The sequence below is a fragment of the Pelophylax lessonae genome (genome assembly GCF_965119305.1).
Source record: "Pelophylax lessonae genome assembly, chromosome: 3".
Classification (NCBI taxonomy): domain Eukaryota; kingdom Metazoa; phylum Chordata; class Amphibia; order Anura; family Ranidae; genus Pelophylax; species Pelophylax lessonae.
This window is the reverse complement of record NC_138770.1, coordinates 35,997,319-36,015,511: the sequence shown is the minus strand read 5'-3', so window position 1 is coordinate 36,015,511 and position 18,193 is coordinate 35,997,319. Positions and strand designations below refer to the sequence as shown.

The 18,193-nt window shown below is 43.7% G+C and overlaps 3 protein-coding genes across 3 annotated transcripts in view; 1 reads left to right on the top strand and 2 right to left on the bottom strand.

Moving 5' to 3' along the window:
• The window catches only part of LOC309550686 (uncharacterized protein), an 801,473-nt gene that overhangs the window by 148,509 nt on the left and 634,771 nt on the right, over positions 1–18,193 (bottom strand). The window contains exon 9 of the mRNA XM_082251021.1: positions 10,878–11,661. Coding sequence (XP_082107147.1) covers positions 10,878–11,661 — 784 coding nt within the window. The remainder of the gene's footprint in view (positions 1–10,877; positions 11,662–18,193) is intronic.
• LOC309550702 (uncharacterized protein) overlaps positions 1–18,193 on the top strand; it is a 975,511-nt gene that overhangs the window by 491,495 nt on the left and 465,823 nt on the right. The window lies entirely within an intron of this gene.
• The window catches only part of LOC309550720 (uncharacterized protein), a 590,048-nt gene that overhangs the window by 351,309 nt on the left and 220,546 nt on the right, over positions 1–18,193 (bottom strand). The window lies entirely within an intron of this gene.

Below are 18,193 nucleotides of genomic sequence, written 5' to 3'. Positions count from 1 at the left end.
GGCCCGGAAGATTTTACCCCCTTCATGACCAGGGCCTATTTTGTGATTCGGCACTACGTCCTTTTTATCCCCACAAACAGAGCTTTCTTTTGGTGGTAATTGATCACCTGTGCGATTTTTTGATCATGCGCTATAAACAAAAAAAGAGGGACAATTTTGCAAAAATAAAAATTTTTTTCACATGAAATTCCCCCCAAAAAAATGTAAAAATCAAAATTTTTTAACATTTTAGGCCAATTTGTTTTCTGCTACATATGTTTGGTAAAAAAAAAATTGCAAAAAGCGTATTTTGATTGGTTTGCGCAAAAGTTATTGCGTTTACTAACTAAGGGAAAGATTTTTGTCATTTTTATTGTTTTTTTTTTTAATGAGTAATGGCGGCGATCTGCAATTTTTTTTTTTTGCGGGACTGCAACATTGCGGTGGACAGATCGGACCCCTGACTAACATTTTTGACACTTTTGGGGGTACCAGTGACATTACTACAGTAATCAGTGCTATACATATGCACTGTTACTGTAAAAATGACACTGGGAGGGAAGGGGTTAACTTTATTGGCGAGGGAGGGATTAAGTGTGTCTCTAGGGGCGTGCTTCTAACTGTGATTGGATGTGGCTGTGTGATGTAACAGCACAGATCAACGGTCCAACATAGCAGGACCGTATGATCTGTGCTTTTACACAGGGAAGAATGACAGGCAGCTTTGTTTACATTAGCCATCTGCCTTTCTCCCTCTCCACCCGACGATCGCGAGTGACCGGCGGACATCGGATCCGCCGGTCACACGCGTGGGCTTCTTAGGGTACGAGCGGGGGCGGGAGCGTGCCTCCGGCGGCGCGCGCTCGCCCCCTATTGGCTCCCAGGCTAGTGACGTACCGGTACGTCACTTTGCCTGGGAGGGGCTGACCGCCGCCGTATATAGTCGGGCGGCGGTCAGCAAGTGGTTAATCAACCTCAACTACTATGTAACTATGAGTTCAGACATCGTTTTCGTACGGGAGACTCATTTAGATAGAAGAGGCACGCTTCTATTTACATCCCGACATTACTCACATATTTATCAAGCTTCTAATAGGAGGAAGTGAGCGGGAGTTGCCATCTTTATCAGGTGAAGCTCTCCATTAGTGTTTGTGGCTTTGGTCCCAGGTTCTAAGGGCCGCTATATTATCCTGAGGGGTATTTAGGCGACCCATGAAATAACCCGGTGTAACTTACATGCACATAATGTCAATCAAACTGATTTCCTCTCTCAAGTTTCTAAGCGATTGTTTCGTGCACATCATAAGTCCCTGGCAATGGAGGGGCTATAATCTATCCTTTTCCAACGGTGGTGGATAGACATGCCTTGGGTACTCGAACCCTTTTATCTCACACATTATATTAATATTATACAACATTTATATAGCGCCAACAGTTTGCACAGCGCTTTACAATGTGAGGGAAGACAATACAATTCAATACAGGAGGAATCAGAGGGCCCTGCTCGTTAGAGCTTACAATCTAGAAGGGAGGGTGAAACAAAAGGCAATAAACGTGGGGGATGGGCTGATGAAGAAAATGGAAGTATAGTTGTTGGGTATGGGTAGGATAGGCTTCTCTGAAGAGGAGGGTTTTCTGGGATTGTCTAAAAGCTAATAGAGTAGGAGAAAATCGGCCAGATTGGGGTAAGGAGTTCCATGGAGAGGCTCAGGAAAAGTCCTGGAGGCGAGCATGGGAGGAGGTGACAAGGGAGCAAGAGAGCAGGAGGTTTCGAGAGGAACGAAGAGAGCCATTAGGTTGGTATTATGAGACTAGGCTAATGATGGAGCTGGGGGCTAAATTGTGGATGGCTTTGTAAGATGTTGTTAGTATTTTTAATTTAATTTGTTGGGTGAGCGAAAGCCAGTGGAGGGCTTGACAGAGAGGAGTAGCGGACACTGAGCGATTGGTAAGGTGGATGAGTCTTGCAGCAGTGTTTATGATGGATTGAAGGGGGAGGAGCCTGTGTAGAGGTAAGCCAATAAAAAGGGAGTTGCAGTAGTCGAGGTGCGAGATGACCAGGGAGTGAACTAAGAGCTTTGTTGTGTCATTGGTAAGAAAGGGGTGTATTTTGGAGATGTTGCGGAGGTTGAGGCGGCAAGATTTGGACAGTGATTGGCTGTAGGGCTTGAAGGAGGGTTCAGAGTCCAGGAATACACCTAGGACCTTGGCATGTGGGGGATAGGCTGATAGTTGTACCATTGATATTGACAGAGAGATCGGGGGAAGGGGCACGTGGTGGAGGAAAAATAATAAGTTTGGTTTTGGATATATTGGGTTTGAGGACGTGGCGTGACATCCAGACTGATATATCTGCTAGTAAATTAGTAATACGTGAGGAGACTGAGGGAGAGAGCTGAGGGCTGGATAAATAGATTTGGGTATCGTCAGCGTAGAGATGGTATTGGAAGCCATGGGAGGCTATACACTTCTAAAAACTCTCGACTCTTTCACCAACTTACCAGATAATGTGCTCTTTTCGGCGCTTGGTGTGTAATACATAATTTAGAAAGACAATTTACGCGTTACCCCCACCCACATTTACTCCATTAACACCTTGATTATTTCTTTCTAAATAACCCCGCATCACAGACGCTCAAGACAGCTACCATTTTGCCCATATCTTGGTCAGTCCATGCATCTATCCTGCTGACTATGTTCCTCAAAAAAACTGAAAGCCCGTCGCTGGCAACTTAATGATTTTTTTCCCAAACATATACCTTCTAAAAGTAGAATTGGAATCAACGTTATGGACTTATTTTGTCTAGAATCTTAGGGGGGATGTTTCACTTAATACTGTATGGGAAGCACATAAAGCGGTCTTTGGGTCAATGCATTTCTCTATCGTCTGCTTTGAAGAAGAACACTAATGCGCTTAAAACTCAAACAAAATGCAAGCTCTTGAAGTGCATTTACACATCAACGTCATGTCTGACAGGATACAGTATGTCCATCTTGAAGTGCACCTGCACACTCCCAAGCCCTGTCCCCACAAAGCCTGTCCCACCCAAGTCCTGCCCCAGCAGTGTCCTACTCTTTCAAGTCCTGCCCCTGCAGTATCCTACTCTCTCAAGTCCTGCCCCTGCAGTATCCTGCTCTAATAAGTCCTGCCCCCGCAATGTCCTGCTCTCTCAAGTCCTCCCCCCCGCAGTTTTCTGCTCTCTCAAGTCCTGCCGCCACAGAGTCCTGCACTTCCAAGTCCCACCATGTTAATAATTATTGGTACCCAATTTAGTTTGAAAAACCACAAAGATAATTTTCTACTGCTAGCACTCTGACCTATACACCCACTGTTGCCAACCACCTGTTGATTTATGGGCAGCCTATACATTTCAACCCTTTTTTGGGTTGTCCATTATGGACAGCAGCACCCGTTAAAAATATGGGTGCGGGCCAACAATAAAACTGCGCATGCATCATTCCAAAGCCTGCCAGGCTTAGGAAAGCTTGTACATGCTCGGCCATTTTCGGCCGGGCAAGTACATGTGCAGTGAGTAAGTGATGTAATGGCGCTGCTTGGCACCATTTTTTGAATAGACGGCACTCGGAGTCGGCAGTAAATCAGAGGGGTGGGCAGAAGACTGGATCCTGGCCCGCCACACCATGGTTGGAGGAGCCTGTGGAGAGTCAGGGAGTCCCACCACCATGGCACTGTGACTGTACCCCTGCCTGCACCATCCATCCTTGACTGCTGGACTCTGGAGATTCTACCAACGGACCCCTGGCTTGGCTGACTGCTATCTATGTGATGTCCACACTTGAGGACTGAGGAGAAACAGGCAACAGTTACCAGACAAGAATGGCAGTGGTGAGATTGTACAGAATCACAAATGTTCACAATCTCAGTCTTGCTATCTCCTGTACCATGTCCACAGTCTCTGTCCAACTCCTGTATCCGGTCTGCATCCTCTGACCACCCCCTGAATCCTGTCTGCATCCTCTGACCACCTCCTGTACCATGTCAGCATACTCTGACCACCTCCTGTACCATGTCAGCATCCTCTGACCACCTTCTGTACCATGTCAGCATCCTATAACCACCTCCTGTACCATGTTTGCATTCTCTGACCACCTCCTGTACCGTGTCTGCATCCTCTGACCACCTCCTGTACCATGTCCGCATCCTCTGACCACCTCCTGTATTGTGTCTGCAGCCTCTAACCACCTTCTGTATTGTGTCCGCAGCCTCTGACCACCTCCTGTATCATGTCTGCAATCTCTGACTACCTCTTGTATCCATGTCTGCAGTCTCTGAACATCTCTTGTATCATGTCCACAGCCTCTGACCATCTCTTGTATCATGTCTGCAGTCTCTGAGGGGGGGAGCCTTGAGAGGAGTCAAGAGTGGTAACACCGTCGGGATGGGGGCCACCTGAGGAGTCAGACTGTGGAGAGGAAACTATAGGATAAAACCAGAGCCACCAACCTTGAGCTACATATGGGCCAAAACTCAGACTCTTTCTGCTGAACCGACTGTTTTCAGCCGATTTTTGGTCCATGTGTACCCTGCTTAAGGGAATGAAAGACAGGTATTTCAAAAATTTAAATCCTAGGAAAATGGCTGGGGATTCGGATTTTACCACCCCAAGAAATACACAAAAATATTCGATGTGCTCAGATTCACAGGGATAAAAGCAGAGTACATTAAATATTTATAAAATATATGTGACGGAACTGCTTGGTACCCCAATTAGGTGCTTCCTTCTGTCAAACAATGCCTACTGCCCTGCAAACCGAGCAGACCAAGAGCTAATGTGCTGTTTGATTGGCATGACAATGCAAACTGTAATCATCGTACACAGACAAGATGTGAGGTAAACTTCAAAGGAAGGACTGTTTAATAAAACTCAGACACATACTTTATACCCCACAGGAGGATAGTAGCATGACCATGCAAACTGTAAAAAGGAATATAATTACAGTGTTTCCGGGAAAGTATTTAACCACTTGCCGACTGCCTAACGACTACCTCAGCGGTCAGCCCCTCACAGGCAAAGCGATGTAGGTCTACGTCGCTAGCCTGTGAGGCTCTAGGGAGCGAGTACGCGCCGCCGGAGGTGCGCTCCCGCTCGCTCACGGACCCCCCGCGAGTGTGCCCGGTGGACCCGATGTCCGCTGGGCACTCGCTATTGTCCGTTACAGCGGGAGAAAGGCAGGCGGCTAATGTAAACACAGCCGCCTGTCATTCTCCCTGTGTAAGAATGGAGATCATATGGTTTTGCTATGTAGAACCGTTGATCTCTGTTCTTACACATCAAGCCACATCCAATCACAGTTAGAAGCACGCCCCTAGGGACACACTTAACCCCTCCTTCTCAAATAAAGTTAACCCCTTCCCTGCGAGTGTCATTTTTACAGTAACAGTGCATATGTATAGCACTGATTACTGTAGTAATGTCACTGGTAACCCCAAAAGTGTCAAAAATGTAAGTCAAGGGTCCGATCTGTCTGCTGCAATGTCGCAGTCCCACAAAAAAAAAACGCAGATTGCCGCCATTACTCGTTAAAAAAAAAAAACAACAAAAATGACAAAAATATTTCCCTTTGTTAGTAAACGCAATAACTTTTGCGCAAACCAATCAAAATACTCTTTTTGTGATTTTTTTTTACCAAACATATGTAGCATAAAACAAATTGGCCTAAAATGTTAAAAAAATTTTGATTTTTACATTTTTTTGGGGGAATTTCATATAAAAAAATGTGGAAAATATTGTTATTTTTGCAAAATTTACGCTATTTTTTTGTTTATAGCGCATGATCAAAAAATCGCACAGGTGATCAAATACCACCAAAAGAAAGCTCTGTTTGTGGGAAAAAAGGACGTCAAATTTGTTTAGGTACAGCATCGCACGACCGCGCAATTGTCCGTTAAAGTCACGCAGTGCCGAATCGCAAAGTAGGCCCTGGTCAGGAAGGGGGTAAAATCTTCCGGGGCTTAAAGCAGTTGTAAACCCTAAAATAAAAAAACCTGCAAGACAAAGGCATAATGAGCTAGTATGCATCGCATACTAGCCCATTATGTGTAACTTACCTTAGAACGAAGCCCCGACACGGACCCCCGGACATCGCTGCGGGTGCTGGCATGATCCCTCGCCGTCTCTTCCGGGTTCGGCGGCTCCGGCGCGGTGATTGGCCGGAAGAGACGGCTCCGGCGCGATGATTGGCCGGAGCCGCGATGACGTCACTCCCACGCATGCGCGCGGGAGTGATTTTCCGGCAAACTCCCGGCAAATAAATTGAAGGTCTCCCCGGACCTTCAGAGCGCGAGCGGCTGCATGCACTGTAAATATCTCCTAAACCATGCTGGTTTAGGAGATATTATTTGTACCTACAGGTAAGCCTTATTATAGGCTTACCTGTAGGTAAAAGTGTCAAAAAGCGGGATACTACCGCCGCTTTAAGTGGTTAAATGGATTAAATGTATTATTTTCCTCTAAATTCTACAAACAATCCCCCATAATGACAAAGTGAAAGAAGTTTGTTTGAAATCTTTGCAAACTTATTTAAAATAAAAAAGGAAAAAATCCCATGTACATAAGTATCACAGCCTTTGCCATGACACTCAAGATTCAGCTCAGATGTATCCTGTTTCCACTAATCATCCTTGAGATGTTTCTACAGCTTGATTGGAACCCACCTGTGGTAAATTCAGTTGATTGGACATGATTTGGAAAGGCACACACCGTTCTATATAAGGCCCCACAGTTAACAGTGCATGTCGGAGCACAAACCAAGCCATGAAGTCCAAGGAATTGGCTTTAGACCTCCGAGACAATGTACTGGTATGAAGGAGTCTCCTGTTCTCTTTGTATTGCTTTCTTTATGTGAAATCCCTGGTGATCCTGCCAGTCCCTCTGCTTTCCTACTAAAAGCTGACCACACTAAGCATGAGAGCACAGCATGGTCAGTTCTGTAGCTGTGCTGGAAACTCAGTGTGCTCTCCTTCAATGATCAAACTTCTCCTGACACCCACTTGCACAGTCATTCACTGGGAAGACCAGTGTGATGCGGTTTCTCCTTCAACAGCTCTTATGCAGCTGAGAACAGAGGGAATGTGAAAAATTATAAAATAGGTTTTTTATACTTTTTTCTTTTTTTTTATACCTATACGCAAATGTTTTACCTTTCATTTCTATTGTAAACTAAATGTACTGTACTCATAGGTGTATGAGTGTGATCTCAGCTATTAGTATGAAGCCATGTCTGCTCTACTTATAGAACATTCATTGGACAAATGGGACACAAATTCATTCAGCCGTTACAAATTATGGCTGTAATTTACCACAGTGATTTCCTATGATCATCAGCGCCATCTAATGGCCATTACAGGTTATTTTTCCTGAAATATCTCAATTAGTAAAAATATAAGGAGAGTTAAAGTCAAACCGGGACTTTTGAGTTTCTTTAATAAAAGATCAAATTTAAAGGAGTGGAAACCTTATTTATTTTTCAACAACCTCCCCAGATACACTGATACTCTTACCCCAGCGTTTACCCACTTGCCACCCATATAACTTACTTAAACTGTGGCAAGGTGGCACTGATGTGCCGGATCACGTGCCTAGTACAGGTTCTGACATTTCTGGGTCTGGGGAACGCATGCCGGCGACCCGCTCCCACTGTAATTACACACAGCGGAAGCTGATCTGTGGGTAACGAGGACTCGATGTCCACCGGCAACCGCTGATCATCCAGCACAGAGGAGGAACAGCGATCTGTCTATATAAACAAGGCAGATTGTCATTCTATCAGGAGGGAAGGCCTGCAAAAGAGTGACATGGATCCATACCTTCCCCTAGTACAAGCACCTCCCCCATAATACACATAAAGACTAGCTAGGCACACAGTTAACCCTTTCATTGTTCCTGGTGTTAACCCCTTTCCAGCCAGTGTAATTAGCACAGTGACAGTGACTTCTATCTATCACCTAGATTTCACTATGGCCTTTAAGCCTGGATACACTGTTCCTATCCACTTCAATTCAGTTGCTATCCTTTTTTGAGCACTGTGATTTATTCGCACACATGGCGTGCAGGTGTGGCTCTTTCTCTCTGCTACGATTATCATATGTTGCAATATTTATATTTACACATTTTTACACATTTGCTTCAGCAGTACACATGGACATTCAAGGTCATTTCTCTACATCTCTTGGTCCTTTTTGTCCCCAATCTGTTCTCCATTGGGATGTTTGTCACCCCACGCCTCCAGCTCCCGGACTGTGCCCTTTGCCACCACCTCGGGATCACAGTGGCATTTCATTCAATTTGGCTCCATCCAATTGCAAACCAATTGATGAGCATATACTCCTGAAGAAGTGAGCTATGTTTCTCACGATACGCGTCAAATTCTATGATGCTCCAATTCAACTATGCATTGTGTTTACTGTACCTGCAAGCATACTTTTATTCACGCATGTACATGTGGTCATATATATTATGATTGTTACATTTTCAATTAAATTGATTCATTGGCCCCTCTGTGTTTACCTCAGTTCAAAGTCCCCGGGCATCCTTCTCTCCTGTTTTGTATTGTCACTAGGGATGGATGTGTTCACTGATAGTATCGGACCTTTTTATCCCTGTTTAGAACAGTGACAGTGCACATTTTTAGCACTGGTCAATGTATTAGTGTCACTGGTCCTCAAAAAGTGTCCAAAGTGTCAGTTAGTGTCCGACAGTCCGCCGCAATATCGCAGTTCTGCTATAAGTCGCTGATCACCGCCATTACTAGTAAAACAAAAAAATATACCATCGTTTTTAGACGATATAACATTTGCGCAGACCAATCAATATACACTTAATGTGATTTTTCTTTTACCAAAAATATGTAGTAGAATACATATTGGCCTAAATTGATGATGAAATTATTATTTTTTTTTTTACATTTTTTTATTTGAGGTTTTATAGCAGAAAGTACAAAATATTGTTTTTTTTTTAATTTCAAAATTGTCGGTCCTTTTTTGTTTATAGCGCAAAAAATAAAAACTACACAGGTGATCCAATACCACCAAAAGAAAGCTCTATTTGTAGAAAAAAAGGAAATTGATTTTATTTGGTACAGTGTCGCATGACCGCACAATTGTCAGTTAAAGTAACGCAGTGCCGTATCGCAAAATATGGCCTGGTCATGAAGGGGGGTAAATGGTAACTAATGCCTGGAAAGCTTGGTAATGGAAAGAATTGTCAGGACGCCTGAACCATCCTAGGACAGCCTAGGATGAATGTGTTCCCTGATTCCACAGAAAGATTGGTCTCTTGTACAATGTCACATCAGGTTATGTGTCGGTTATCCAGGATCAGCCGTTCCACACGCTGAATGATCACAGGAATCACTGCTGGGGGCTGGGAACCGCCATGGTCAGGATCCTCACTGACCGACGCAAACATCTACACCAATCAATTCTCTTCCTGCGGCTGAGCGTCTCATCACCGTCTTGTGCTTGAAGTCTTCTGTAGATATCTGCAGGTTTTACTCCTTCCTTCACAAGAACCTCCATCACCACATGCTGTTCCACGCTCGCACTAACACTGTTACCTGCCATCCTGAATAACACTCCCTGGACTGCCCACCACACGTGCGCCCCCCATCAGTAATAGGACACACTTACTACGGCATGTAGTACCGCCACGCTACCACCCCTTTCTATACCTGTAAAATGAAAAGTCCCAGTTTGACTTGACTTGAATGTCCCTCGTAGCACAGTACTGCAATATTGCCATTAGATGGAGCCAAGAAAATCAGTGTATGAAATAAAATACTTCCAATATTCATCACCGCTGGGAGCATGCTGGTCACATTCATTCACCTTAACAGACCTCTAAGTGTAAAAGCTTACACCACAAAATGTACTCAGCCAATGAAAGGTACTGCTATCAATGGTCAACACAGTACAACACTTCGTCCATGTCTTTGGTGATCTCTGATCTCCTTATGAACTGTTTCTTACATGATGAAGATCAGCCATGGAGTATATCTGAGGTGTATATCAGGGTGTGCTTCTTCCCCACATGTCCAGCAACATTCATATAGAAGACATTTCCCGCACTCAAGGCACTAATACACCTCAAGGGTTGTGTGGGATCCCTGATGTACAGGAAGACAGGACTTCACTGAGGAACAATTCCCTCACTCAGGACAGGAAAGTGGCTTCTTCCTTGTGTGAAATCTCTGATGTGTGGAAAGATTGGACTTTTTTGAAAAACATTTCCCACACTCCGGACAGGAATATGGCTTCTCCCCTGTGTGAGATCTCTGATGTGTGTAAAGATCAGAATTATGTGAGTAACATTTCCCACACTCCGGACAGGAATACGGCTTCTCCCCTGTGTGAGATCTCTGATGTGTATAAAGATTGGACTTCTGTGAAAAACATTTCCCGCACTCAGGACAGGAATACGGCTTCTCCCCTGTGTGAGATCTCTGATGTGTGGAAAGATTGGACTTCTTTGAAAAACATTTCCCACACTCAGGACAGGAATGTGGCTTCTCTCCTGTGTGAGATCTCTGATGTGTGGAAAGATTGGACTTCTGTGAAAAACTTTTCCCACACTCTGGACAGGAATACGGCTTCTCATTCCTGTGAGATTTCTGATGCGTGTAAAGAATAGAGCTGTCTGAAAAACATTTCCCACACTCAGGACAGGAATATGACTTTTCCCTTGTGTGAGATCTCTGATGCCTGTAAAGACTGGACTTCTGTGAAAAATATTTTCTGCACTTAGGACAGGAATATGGCTTCTCCCCAGTGTGAGATTGCTGATGTGTGTAAAGATCATACTTCTGTGAAAAACTCTTCCCGCACTCAGGACAGGGATATGGCTTTTCCCCTGTGTGAAATGTCTGATGTCGGTAAAAACTGGACTTCTCTGAAAAACATTTTCCGCACTCAGGACAGGAATACGGCTTCTCCCCCGTGTGAGATCTCTGATGTGTGTAAAGATTGGACTTCCTTGAAAAACATTTCCCACACTCAGGACAGGAATACGGCTTCTCCCCCGTGTGAGATCTGTGATGTACGTAAAGATTGAACTTCTGTGAAAAACATTTCCCACACTCAGGACAGGAATACGGCTTTTCATCCGTGTGAGATCTCTGATGTATGTAAAGATCAGACTTCTGGGAAAAACATTTCCCACACTCAGAACAGGAATACGGTTTCTGCCCTTTGTGAGATCTCTGATGTGTGCAAAGAGCAGATTTCTGTGAAAAACATTTCCCGCACTCAGTGCAGGAATACGGTTTCTCCCCCGTGTGAGATCTCTGATGTATTATAAGATTAGACTTCTGTGAAAAACATTTCCCACACTCAGGACAGGAATACAGCTTTTCCCCTGTGTGAAACTTCTGATGTGTATAAAGACAGGACTTCTCTGAAAAACATTTTCCGCACTCAGAACAGGAATACGGCTTTTCCCCTGTGTGAAACGTCTGATGTCTGAAAAGACGGGACTTCTCTGAAAAACATTTTCCGCACTCAGAACAGGAATATGGCTTTTCCCCTGTGTGAAACCTCTGATGTCTCTGAAGACTGCACTTTACTGAAAAACATTTCCTGCACTCTGGACAAGAATACGGCTTCTCCCCCGTGTGAGATCTTTTATGCACATTAAGTTCAGATTTAAAATGGAAACACTTCCCGCACTCTGGACAGGAATACGACTTCTTGCCTTTGTGAGAAATTTTATGCACATTAAGATGGAATTTAGAATGGAAACACTTCCCGCACTTAGTACAGGAAAACCTCTTATCTGTTGGAAGGACGGCACCATCCCTCACAGTCTGAGGTTCCTCAGGATAAGAGGAATACGATGGTCCGGCACCGTCCCTCACAGTCTGAGGTTGCTCAGGATAAGAGGAATACGATGGTCCATCTACACTGTGTGGTGCCGGGTGGACATTTGAGGTAGCTGGGTTTTCTCCTGGACTATACTGTGTGATGTCCTCATCTTCTACTTTACAGTCTGGAGAAAAAGTGAGACAATCCTCTGAGGTTTTCCTCATCTCCCGTCCATCTACTAAAATAGAGATAAAAAGATTATTACTAGACATGAGCAGATTGGTTCCCCTAAACCAGGACTCCGCCCACATCAGGCAGCTTTGTCTCTGAGGATCTTACAATTCCCCCCTCAAGGTAACTAGTAAATGGGTCCTCTGATCCCCTACCAGTTCATTTCTTTATTCATGGACCTTCTTTGAAATGAAGTATTTGGTATGTATAGGACTATATTTAAAAAAAACAAAAAAAAAAACAAACAGGGTCTGTCCTGTCCGCTAAAAGTGAAAATTCCACATTGTATTTAGAAAAACTGCGGTAATACCCCTCATGGGGTATAGGAAACAGACCATAGTATAATTGGATAAATGAAAATATATAAGAAAAGGTATACAAGCATAAAACGTCCCAAGGGGACTACATTAAAAAACAATTAATAGTACCCATTAGATATCATACATGGATATTTCCCAATAATACTACTGCCTAAAGAGTGTCATAGGCAGGCTGTTGTGTGTAGATATCTATTCATTTCACATGTTTCGGACTAAAATTTGTTGAGTCTTTTTTCGGAGATGCATCAATGGGTACTGATAGTATATGCTATTAGCCCCCGTTCACACTAAGGCGACCTGTGAGGCGACCTGGTCACCTCACAGGTCGCCGTAGGTCACCTCCCATAGGGAAGCTGCGGACCCGTTCAAATAGGAGCGACACAAGTCGCTCCGACTTAGAAAAAGGGTCCGGAGCTTCTTTTGGGCGACCGGGAGGCGACCGCCATAGACTTCAATGTTATGAAGTCCGTGGCGGCCGCTCCGAGGTCGCGGTGCGAAGTACGTCGCCCCTATGTGAACGGGGCCTCAGTGGTCACAAAATTATATACCAATGGTAAATAGTGCATCTGTTATGTATCAACAGTATCTTAGTCAGTACAGTCTACAAAGAGCTACTGTTATGCCAAAGTGAATCCCATTCCAAACAATGATCACTAAGCCGCGCATTTAGAAAGTAAAAATAATAAATCCATGTGTAAATAAATCACATAATATTATTAGTGACAAAAAATAAATGAATGAATAGATAGCAGCAGTCTTCAAAAAGATGTGCACAGGTACCAGTCCAATATGCTCCGTACACAATGCAGTTCATAAAGTAAATTTCCAGGTGAGAGTTGTGATCAGATAATAAGAGTCTCGTGATAAGGTTTGGTCACCATAAATCCAACACCATCGTGATACCGCTCCCATCAGCTGGCAACTCACCCCAAATTATTGCCCCCCATTCTCATGATCAGGGCTCATGCGCAGTGGGATCACTAGTTAAACAAGGGGGGGTCGTCCTTAGATCGTTCTCTTCTAACGTCTCCTCCTCTCTCATGAATAGCCCATCAATATGAACCATAGAATAGAAAATGTCTCCTCCTCTCTCACGAATAACCCATCAATATGAACCATAGAATAGAAAATGTCTCCTCCTCTCTCACGAATAAACCATCAATATGAACCAAAACTATCAGTACCCATTGATGCATCTTCGAAGAAAGACTCGACAAATTATAGTCCGAAACATGTTAGATGAATAGATATCTACACACAACAGCCTGCCTATGCCACTCTTTAGGCGGCGGTATTATTGGGAAATATCCATGTATGATATCTAATGGGTACTATTAATTGGTTTTCAATGTAGTCCCCTTGGGACGTTTATGCTTGTATACCTTTTCTTCTCTATACAGTATCTCACAAAAGTAAGTACGCCCCTCACATTTTTGTAAATATTTTATTCTAACTTTTCATGTGAAAACACTGAAGAAATGACACTTTGCTACAATGTAAAGTAGTGAGAGTACAGCTTGTATAACAGTGTAAATTTGCTGTCCCACCAAAATAACTCAACACACAGCCATTAATGTCTAAACCGCTGGCAACAAAAGTGAGTACACCCCTAAGTGACAATGTCCAAATTGGGCCCAATTAGCCATTTTCCCTCCCCGGTGTCATGTGACTTGTTAATGTTACAAGGTCTCAGGTGTGAATGGGGAGCAGTGTTAAATTTGGTGTTATCGCTCTCACTCACTCATACTGGTCACTGGAAGTTCAACATGGCACCTAATGGCAAAGAACTCTTTGAGGATCTGAAAAAAAGAATTGTTGCTCTACATAAAGATGGCCTAGGCTATAAGATTGCCAAGACCCTGAAATTGAGCTGCAGCACGGTGGCCAAGACCATACAGCGGTTTAACAGGACAGGCTCCACTCACACATGTGTGTCTAATCATTCATTCATTATTCACCATATAAAGGAACCCATGACCCCCCACTAATTAGCTCCGATGAAACCGACGTAGGTCGGTGAAACGCGTCAGCAAGCTTCCCAATTGGACTGTGCCACCCGGACCACGTTCTCCTGAGTATCTAGGCGATCCCCGCAACCGCGGCTCAGCTACGGCTCCCCTGATTGTGCTGCTCGCCACCACCGGATGTGACGTAGGGCCGGCCACCTCTGACCCGTCCGTCACTACGCGGAAGTGAGGCTGGAGCAAGCACCGAACATTGAACGGGTTTACGCTGTCTAGCAGCCGGTAATTGCCGGGACTTCGCCACCTTACACTCGGAGGTATGGACTACCTGTAACCATTGGTCTGTTCGTTGCATGGTTTTTTTTTCCCCTCATCTACTCGGCACGGAGGACCTTCCTGCTCTCTTCCCCCACCTCCATTCGGTTATGATGAGCAATCCCTGAACGGACTTAACTCCATACACAGTGCCCATGACATCTTCAAGGAGGAAATTATACCTGCACTTTGTTTGGTTCTTTTTTTCAGGGCTTATACTGTCTTTTGGAGCCTATTTTATCTATTTTGGACTATTTTCTCAATAGCCACATCTACATCATTATCCTCAAATTCTCCATCTGACACCGGATTTTGAGTAATTGGAACCCTTTATCTTTCTACAGGCTTGAGCTATGGGTGTTTTCTAACGACCCTTTTTCTGCTACACAGGCATACCTGTGACTGATGTCAGCTACCCTGTAGATCATATATCCTCACTTCCCGGTTGGATACATTATCCCTGGTCCCTATTTGAACCACTCCAATATTGTAACAATTTTTGTATTCAGGTCTGTGGTGATGCAATCGATTGTATGTACATGATTTTAATGTTTTAAATTGTATTTGTGTCCAGTCCTGTTCTTTGTTCATTCACCAGGCATAAGTGCCTTAATAAACTCATTGTTTAATTTTTACCACTACTCAGTCACCACTAGTGTCCTTTTTGGCGCCTATATCTGATCCCCTTTCCCTGTGAATGTTCTGGAGGCAACCTTGTTTCCATCACATTCACAGAATTCCTTTTTTGTATCCACTCAGAACAGGCCTTGCCATGATCGACCAAAGAAGTTGCACATGCTCAACGTCATATCCAGAGGTTTTCTTTGGGAAATAGACGTATGAGTGCTGCCAGCATTGCTGCTAAGATTGAGGGGGTGGGGGATCAGCCTGTCAGTGCACAGACCATACACCGCACACTGCATCAAATTGGTCTGCATGGCTGTCGTCCCAGAAGGAAGCCTCTTCTATAGGTGATGCACAAGAAAGCCCGCAAATAGTTTGCTGAAGATAGGCAGACTAAGGGCATTGATTACTGGAACCATGTCCTTTGGTCTGATAAGACCAGGATAAACGTATTTGGTTTAGATAATGTCAAGCGTGTGTGGCGGCAACCAGGTGAGGAGTAGGGATCGACCGATTATCGGCAATGCCAATATATCGGGGGCCGATATGCACTTTCCCCGATATATCAGAATCGGCCCCTGAGGTTACCGGTATTGCCGATATTTCGGGAATGTGCTTGTACCGGAGTCCATAGCCGACGGTCGGCTGTATTGTAATGACAACCGATGTGGCTGAGAAGCTGCTCGACTGTCATTACAAGGAGCAGGAGGGGACGTTCCCCCCCCCCCCTCCCGCTGCCTTCCATGGCTCGCTCGGGTCTCCCTTCCCACCGGGACGGGAGTGATGTCATGACATCACTTCCGGGTACTCAGCGCCAAATTAAAAAAAGACAGCATTCAAAACAGCCAAACTTGGCGTTTTGAATGCTTTTAAGTGCAAAGGAGGGGTTTGGGGTCTTTTAGACCCCGGATCCCTCCACAACAGTACCTGTCAAGAAAAAAATAAATAAATAAATAATTTTTTTAAATGTACAAAAATATCGGCTGATATCGATATTCAATGGCCAAAATATCGGTATCAGCTTTAAAAAAAATGATATCGGTGGGAGTGTCATGGTCTGGGGCTGCATGAGTGCTGCCGGCACTGGGGAGCTACAGTTCATTGAGGGAACCATGAATGACAACATGTACTGTGACATACTGAAGCAGAGTATGATCCCCTCTCTTCTGAGACTGAGCCGCAGGGCAATATTCCAACATGATTAGGACCCCAAACACACCTCCAAGACAACGACTGCCTTGCTAAAGAAGCTGAAGGTAAAGGTGATGGACTGACCAAGCATGTCTCCAGACCTAAACCCTATTGAGCATCTGTGGGGCATCCTCAAACGGAAGGTGGAGGAGCGCAAGGTCTCTAACATCCACCAGCTCCAAGATGTTATTATGGAGAAGTGGAAGAGGACTCCAGTGGCAACCTGTGAAGCTCTGGCAAACTCCATGCCCAAGAGGGTTAAGGCAGTGCTGTAAAATAATGGTGGCCACACAAAATATTGACACTTTGGGACCAATTTGGCTGTTGTCACTTGGGAGTGTACTCACTTTTGTTGACAGTGTTTTAGACATTAATGGCTGTGTGTTGAAGCATTTTGAGGGGAAAGCAAATTTACACTGTTATACAAGCTGTACACTCACTGCTTTACATTGTAGCAAAGTGTAATTTCTTCAGTGTTGTCACATGAAAAGATAGAATACAATATTTACAAAAATGTGAGGGGTGTACTTACTTTTGTGAGATACTGTATATATTTTTTATGTCTATCTAATAAAATAATTTTGTTTATACAATTATACTATGTTCTGTTTCCTATAGAATTATTCATGGACCTTAGTCAAAGAGTGAGGAAAAAACAAGAACTGTCTTTTATAGGAGTGACAGTGATGAGGGGATTATAGGATGAGTGTCCCCACCCCCTCTATCACTCATTGACATCTTCCCAACACAAGAGGTACTGCACTTCCTTATTTAGTCTATGATTTAGTCATGAATAACAGCGGGGCTGAGCCCCACCAAAGGTCAGAGAGTGAGGATGGGGGGAGAACAACTAAGATGAAGACTGGACTGATCCTGAAGACCACCATCATTGGGTTACTGACTCCTCCCTCATCACTTTCTGTTTAAGGTTCCAAAAGTTTGAGGATGCTATCACATTATTATAAACATGTAAAGTTTGTCATCCAATCAAATCATCAGATATAAAATGTCTAGCTGGTAGGAAATGGGTGCAAAAGAAGTCAGGACTATGTAATATACAACTTATTATATATGATACAAAAGTTAGGACTATATAGTATTAGAATTATGTAATATACAACATAGAGTATACTCATAATATTGGTATTCAGTAATCAGTGGTAGTCTGTGCTCCAATCAAGTCCTCAGATATAAAATGTCCAGCTGATAGAAAACGGGTGCAAAAGAAGGACTATCAGCTGGACATTTTATATCTGAGGACTTGATTGGAGCACAGACTACCACTGATTACTGAATACCAATATTAGGAGTCCTGATCCTTAAACTGTATAATTTATATTGTACATTACATACTCCTGACCCCTGCACTATATACTCTAATGTTGTACATTACATACTCCTGACCCCTGCACTATATACTCTATGTTGTATATTACACACTCCTGACCTCTGCACTATATACTCTATGTTGTACATTACAGAATTCTGATACTTTAAAGTACTAACTGTTTTATCCTATTAAGTTGTACATTACATAGTCCTTCTTTGCACCCGTTTTCTATGTAATTTACAACTTAATAGGATAAAACAGTTAGTACTTTAAAGTATCAGAATTCTGTAATGTACAACATAGAGTGTATAGTGCAGAGGTCAGGAGTGTGTAATATACAACATAGAGTATATAGTGCAGGGGTCAGGAGTATGTAATGTACAACATTAGAGTATATAGTGCAGGGGTCAGGAGTATGTAG